The 7,500-nt window shown below is 42.8% G+C and overlaps 1 protein-coding gene across 1 annotated transcript in view; it reads left to right on the forward strand.

Annotated features, from left to right (window-relative positions):
* LOC133577199 (FRAS1-related extracellular matrix protein 2-like) overlaps positions 1 to 7,500 on the forward strand; it is a 129,146-nt gene that overhangs the window by 1,215 nt on the left and 120,431 nt on the right. Inside the window, exon 1 of the mRNA XM_061930832.1 lies at positions 1 to 3,736. This exon is cut by the window's left edge and continues 1,215 nt beyond it. Coding sequence (XP_061786816.1) covers positions 1 to 3,736 — 3,736 coding nt within the window. The remainder of the gene's footprint in view (positions 3,737 to 7,500) is intronic.

Below are 7,500 nucleotides of genomic sequence, written 5' to 3' on the forward strand. Positions count from 1 at the left end.
AACCTTGAGATCAGCGACGAGGACAACCTGGACATGGTGGCCATAACGGTGGTGGACGGGCTCCGCCACGGCACCCTGCTGGTGCTGGGGTCTCGGAGGAAAACCTTCACCCCCGACGACCTCACGGCCGGGGCGGTCGTGTACCAGCACGACGGCAGCGACACGTACAGCGACAACATCGTGTTCAAGATGACGGACGGAAAACACGATGTGGAGTTCCTCTTCCCTATCACCGTCGTCCCCACTGATGACGAGCCCCCCATCGTCAACGCCAACACCGGCATGGTCCTGTTCAAACACCATCTGATGCCCCTGTCTCCCCTCATGCTGAGCGCCGCCGACATCGACTCTGAGGACTCCACCATCACATTCACCCTCGTTCCCCCCTTTTCCACAATCGGCACTGTCCTTCTGAGGCAGTCCGACGCCCCGGAGGACCCCTCCTCCTGGAAGTTCAACTCTGAGGACGAGGTCTACGAGAAGGAGGTGCGGGAGTGGCTGCAGAAAGACATCACCGACGGGAAGGTCTTTTACAAGCACATAGGGCCTCACATCACTGACACAGTCATGGACCAGTTTGTCTTCACAGTCCGGGATGACAACGACCCACCCAACGAGTCGGGCGATGCTACGTTCACAGTCCGTGTTTTGCCCATAGATGATGTGCCCCCCGAGCTGTACCCCGGGACCACCCTGCAGATGACTGTGGAGGAGTACAAGCTGACTCAGTTCAGCAAGGAAGTCCTGCGATACACTGATTTGGACTCGGAGGACCGTGACCTTAAATATACGGTCATCCAGCCCCCGACTGATACCGATGAAAACAGCCCATTAGTTTTTGGGTATTTGGTTCTGACAGAGAGCCCCGACACTGAGGTCGCCGAGTTCACACAAGCTCAGCTGAATCACCACAAGATCGCCTACAGCCCCCCAGACATCGAGCTGGGCATCACTGCGCACGTGGTGCAGTTCCGCTACAGCGTGGAGGACACGGCGGGGAACAGCGTGGAGGGGTCGTTCACCATCTACCTCCAGCCTGTCAACAACAAGCCCCCCCAGATTACAAACACCGGCCTCACTTTGTTTGAAGGCAGCATCCACATCGTCACCATCGCTGAGCTGGACGCCTCGGACGCCGACACCGAGGGGAAAATGATCACGTTCACGCTCAGTCGGCCGCCCAAACACGGACACCTGCAGGTGGCGTTCACAGACTTGGAGAAAGAAGCAGTTTTCAGTCTTGAGGACCTTTCGCAAGGGAGGATATCGTACAGTCACGGCGGCGAGGAAACGACGAGCGACGACTTCCAGCTGGACGTCAGCGACGGCTTCCATATCGTAACCGTGACGGTCAAAGTCCACGTGAAGCCTGTGGACGACGAAACGCCGGTGCTCAGTCTGCCCGCGGGAACGATCGGGTCTCACCTGGACGTGCTGGAGAACGGCGCGGCAGAAATCACGACTCACGTTATCCAAGGCCGCGATGACGACACCGATGACCTCCAGCTGACCTTCATCTTGGAGGACCCTCCAGCCATTGGTGAGGTTTTGGTGAAAGGAGTGCCCGCCGGTAGATTCACGCAGGCCGACCTCATCAACGGTCTGGTGGTCTACGCTCACACCGGCGGCGAGGTAGGCCTCACATCCCAGCAGGACGGCTTCAACTTGACTCTCACAGACATGTCAGATGATTGGACTGTGGGGGGAAATAAGGTCAACGGGGTCCAGGTATGGGTCACCATCCTACCAGTGGACAGCCAAACACCTGAAGTTGGAGTTGGGGTGCAGTTCAGCGTCATTGAAGGGGACAAAAACGCCATCGGCCCTCAGCACCTGAACGCATACGACACCGACACCCCCGTAGAAGATGTCCTCTGCATCATCGTAGTCCAGCCCACTGCTGGCTATGTGGAGAATATATCACCTGCACCCGGGTCTGAAAAGTCGAGGTCAGGTACGGCCATCAGTGCTTTCACCATCGGAGACATCAGAGAAGGAAATATTTACTACGTGCAGAGCATCCACAAAGGTGTTGAACCAGTAGAAGACAGGTTCACCTTTAGGTGCTCGGATGGAATCAACTTCTCAGAGAACCTCTTCTTTCCCATCGTCGTCACTCCCACCAACGACGAGAAGCCAGAGATCTACTTGAGGGAGATCGTCGTGATGGAGGGGATGAACATCGTCATCGATACTCCCATCGTGAATGGAGGCGACGCTGACGTCCCAGCCGAGGAACTGATGTTCATCATCTCCAGACCTCCGAAACATGGCGTGGTTTTAAACCAGCTGCCCACGGGTTCAGTCCTGGTGACTAACTTCACGCTGGAGGAGATCAGAGAGGCGTCCAGTATTATCTACGAACACGACGACTCAGAGACCACAGAGGACAGCTTTGACGTCACGTTGACTGACGGGAAGTTCTCAGTCCAGAAAACAGTCCTGGTGATGATCATCCCTGTTGACGACGAGACGCCCAGGATACAAATCAATGACGGCTTGGAGGTGGAAATCGGCGAGACCAAAGACATCGACAACAAAGTCCTAAGCGCGACTGATTTAGATTCAGAGGACAGTGCTCTCACTTACATCATCCGCTTTGGGCCTGGTCAGGGTTTGCTTCAGAGGAGGACTTCCCTCGGGTCGGAGAACATTACCCTGGGCATGAACTTCACACAAGCAGAGATCGACGCAGGGTTGATATTCTACACGCACAACGGGCAGGAGGGCATCCGAGACCTGGTCAAGTTTGACGTGACGGACGGAATCAACCCGCTGATTGATCGTTACTTCTACATCAGCGTGGGCAGCATCGACGCGGTCTTCCCTCATGTGGTCAGCAAGGGTGTGTCCCTGAAAGAAGGTGGTCGCGTCACCCTAACCACGGATCTCCTCAGCACCACCGACCTCAATAGCCCAGACGAGAACCTGGTCTTCACCATCACCAGGGCGCCTGTCAGAGGGCACTTGGAGTGCACGGACTACCCCGGGGTGCCCATCGTGTCCTTCACGCAACTCCAACTCGCCGGCAGCAAAGTCTACTACATCCACACTGCAGACGACGAGCTGAAGATGGACAGTTTTGAATTTGAAGTGACCGACGGCTACAATCCCATTTTCAGGACTTTCAGAATCTCCATCCTGGATGTTGACAACAAGAAGCCGGTGGTGACCATCAACGGTCTGCAGATCACGGAAGGACACAGTAAGCTCATCACGCCCTTTGAGCTCACAGCAGAGGACCAAGATACCGCCGAGAAGCTGCTCAAGTTTACCATCACCCAGCCGCCCGTGCACGGAAAAGTCCTCTTTAACCAGTCCAGCCCAGTCAGCACCTTCACCAAACAGGACCTAAACGAAAACCTGATCAGCTACAAACACGACGGCACCGAGTCCTCCGAGGACTCCTTCTCCTTCACCGTAACCGACGGCACGCACTTGGACTTCTACGTCTTCCCAGACACGGTTTTTGAGACTCGACGCCCACAGACCTTGAAGATCACCATCGTGGCCCTGGACGGCGGCGCCCCCCGGATGGTGGTCAACAAGGGTGCCCCCACCTTGAGGACCCTGCCCAATGGACAGCTGGGATTCCTCATCAACTCCAAACACCTGAGGGTGGAGGACCGGCACAGCAGCCCAGCCTCGTTGGCGTTCCACGTCACGGCGCCGCCCAAACACGGATACATCGTCCACCTGGGCCGGGGGAACAACTCCGTGGAAAGCTTCAGTCAAGGTAAGCCAACATCCAAGTGTGTATGTATATGTGTATATATATGTATATACGTATATATGTATATGTGTATATTTATGTATATGTATATATAATGTGTATGTATGTATATATGTATATGTGTATATATATGTATATGTATATATACGTATATGTGTATATATGTATATGTGTATATATTTGTATATGCATATGTATGTATATATGTATATGTGTATATTTATGTATATGTATATATAATGTGTATGTATGTATATATGTATATGTGTATATATATGTATATGTATATATACGTATATGTGTATATATGTATATGTGTATATATTTGTATATGCATATGTATGTATATATGTATATATAATGTGTATATATGTATATGTGTATATATGTATATATACGTATATGTGTATATATGTATATGTGTATATTTTTGTATATATGTATATGCATATGTATGTATATATGTATATGTGTATATTTATGTATATGTATTTATATATGTGTCTTTATGTATCTGTGTATATATGTACATATTATATATATATATATATATATATATATGTATATGTATGCATGTATGTATGTATGTATGTATGTATATATATATATATATATATATATATATATATATATATATATATATATATATATATATATATACATATATATACATATATATATATATATATATATATATATATTTATATATATATATATATATATATATATATATATATATATATATATATATGTATGTATATATATATATATATATATATATGTATATGTATATATATATATATATATATATGTATATATATATATATATATATATTTACTGTATGATTCGGACTATTTGTGAAGCATACCGTGCAGGGGTGTTCAAAGTGTGGTCCGGGGGCCGTTTTCGGGCCCCAGCTAATTTGTTTAACGGCCCGTGGCAAAAAGTTGCAATGTTGACTCTAATAACACAAAACTACATTGCAGGCTGTTTTCTTTAAAACTGTCATTGCTTAAAAAAAACCAAAAAAACATTAAAATGAATGTTGTTATGAATTATTAAGCTATTCAAGGCTCCAATGACTTCATATTAAATATTTGAGTTGAAAAATATTTTTGGGGAAAATATTGCATATTTTGTGTTTTGCCATAAAAACAGAGTTTTAAAAGAAAGGGCATAAAACATTTAAAAAATATATTTTTTAAATGTATATGGACGGATAGACCTGAAGTTGATCTAGAGCAGCGGTCGGCAACCCGCGGCTCTTTAGCGCCGCCCTAGTGGCTCTCTGGAGCTTTTTCAAAAATGTATGAAAAATGGAAAAAGTTGAGGGGAAAAAAATCTATTTTTTGTTTTAATATGGTTTCTGTAGGAGGACAAACAGCACACAAACCTCCCTAATTGTTACAAAGCACACTGTTTATATTAAACATGCTTCACTGATTCGAGTATTTGGCGAGCGCCGTTTTGTCCTACTAATTTTGGCAGTCCTTGAACTCACCTTAGTTTGTTTACATGTATATCTTTCTGCGACTTTCTAGGACGTGTTTTATGCCTCTTATTTTTCTGTCTCATGTTGTCCACCACACTTTTAACGTTGTGCGTGAATCCACAAAGGTGAGTTTTGTTGATGTTATTGACTTGTGTGGAGTGCTAATCAGACATATTTGGTCACTGCGTGACTGCAAGCTAATCGATGCTAACATGCTATTTAGGCTAGCTATATGTACATATTGCATCATTATGCCTCATTTGTAGCTATATTTGAGCTCATTTAGTTTCCTTTAAGTCATATTAATTCAATTTATATCTCATGACACACTATCTGTATGTAATATGGCTTTTAATTTTTTGCGGCTCCAGACAGATTTGTTTTTGTATTTTTGGTCCAATAAGGCTCTTTCAACATTTTGGGTTGCCGACCCCTGATCTAGAGATTTAAGCGGTGACCTTTCTGGGTCCCTAGAACATACTTGCCAACCCTCCCGAATTTTCCGGGAGACTCCCGAAATTCAGCGCCTCTCCCGAAAATCTCCCGATTTTCAGCCGGAGCTGGAGGCCACGCCCCCTCCAGCTCCATGCGGACCTGAGTGAGGACAGCCTTTTTTCATGGGAGGACAACAGGGTGACAAGAACTAAATCATCCAGACTAGAGATAAATTGTATTATTATGTTTATCTTACCTAAAAATAAATATATTTACTAATTTAAAAAAACAAAAAACGAAATACATTTTTACTATATTTTGCTAAAAACATCAAAATTAATTGTATTTTTATTTGTATTTTTTCTCACTCCTTATTACATCCAGCCATAGAATTATACATTAAAATAAACATATTTGAAATAATTAATTTTAAATTATCATAATAATTCATTTAAAATGACCATATTTAATTATTACAATATTTGCTTGTTTATCAACAACTTTAGCATTTTATTCATTACATTTTGATGCTCTCAGAAGCCAAGTTATGTTATATTCCTTAAGATTTATTTATGCAAGTTTGATGTATCAATTATCTAAACACAGTTTTGTTTGCATATTTTCAGGATGTAGATATATATATATATATATATATATATATATATATATATATATATATATATATGAAATACTTCACTTGGTGAATTCTAGCTGTCAATATACTCCTCCCCTCTTAACCACGCCCCCAACCACGCCCCACCCCACCCCTGACCACGCCCCCCGCCCCCCACCTCCCGAAATCGGAGGTTTCAAGGTTGGCAAGTATGCCCTAGAACCAAACTTGAGTGGAGCCCTAAAGGTAAAAAAAAAAAACGATATATATTTGTGTGTTAAGGCTAGTCATGGTTCAAAAAGACTTTGTGTGCTTCTGTCCATGTTACTTGTTCAAAATTATCATCTCGGACTCGTTGCGGATTGTTGAGTCAGCACTCTTTCAGCATGGACATAAGGCACTACTTATTTTCTCGGTCAGTCTACTACCAATTTGTTGGCGCCGGTGTTATAGTGGAACAGGGTTTTGGTGCCCGTCCCGTCCACCGCTTGATGTTGGGGTCCATTACTGTAGAATACCTGCTGTTTTACGTCTGCATATATATATAGTATATATGTAGTATCTAATAACATTCATAACAACATGTAATATATACATGATGTAGGTATATATGTAGTATCTAATAACATTCATAACAACATGTAATGTACACATGATGTAAGTATATATGTAATGTAGTCACATTCATAACAACATGTCATATATACATGATGTAAGTATATACGTAGTATCTAATAACATTCATAACAACATGTAATATATACATGATGTAAGTATATATGTAGTATCTAATAACATTCACAACTACATGTAATATATACATGATGTAAGTATATGTGTAATGTAGTAACATTCATAACAACATGTAATATATACATGATGTAAGTATATATGTAGTATCTAATAACATTCATAACAACATGTAATGTATACATGATGTAAGTATATATGTAGTATCTAATAACATTCACAACAACATGTAATATATACATGATGTAAGTATATGTGTCATGTAGTAACATTCATAACAACATGTAATATATAGATGATGTAAGTATATATGTAGTATCTAATAACATTCATAACAACATGTAATGTATACATGATGTAAGTATATATGTAGTATCTAATAACATTCATAACAACATGTAATATATACATGATGTAAGTATATATGTAGTATCTAATAACATTCATAACAACATGTAATGTATACATGATGTAAG

The sequence above is a fragment of the Nerophis lumbriciformis genome, linkage group LG37 (assembly GCF_033978685.3).
Source record: "Nerophis lumbriciformis linkage group LG37, RoL_Nlum_v2.1, whole genome shotgun sequence".
NCBI classification, from domain to species: Eukaryota; Metazoa; Chordata; class Actinopteri; order Syngnathiformes; family Syngnathidae; genus Nerophis; species Nerophis lumbriciformis.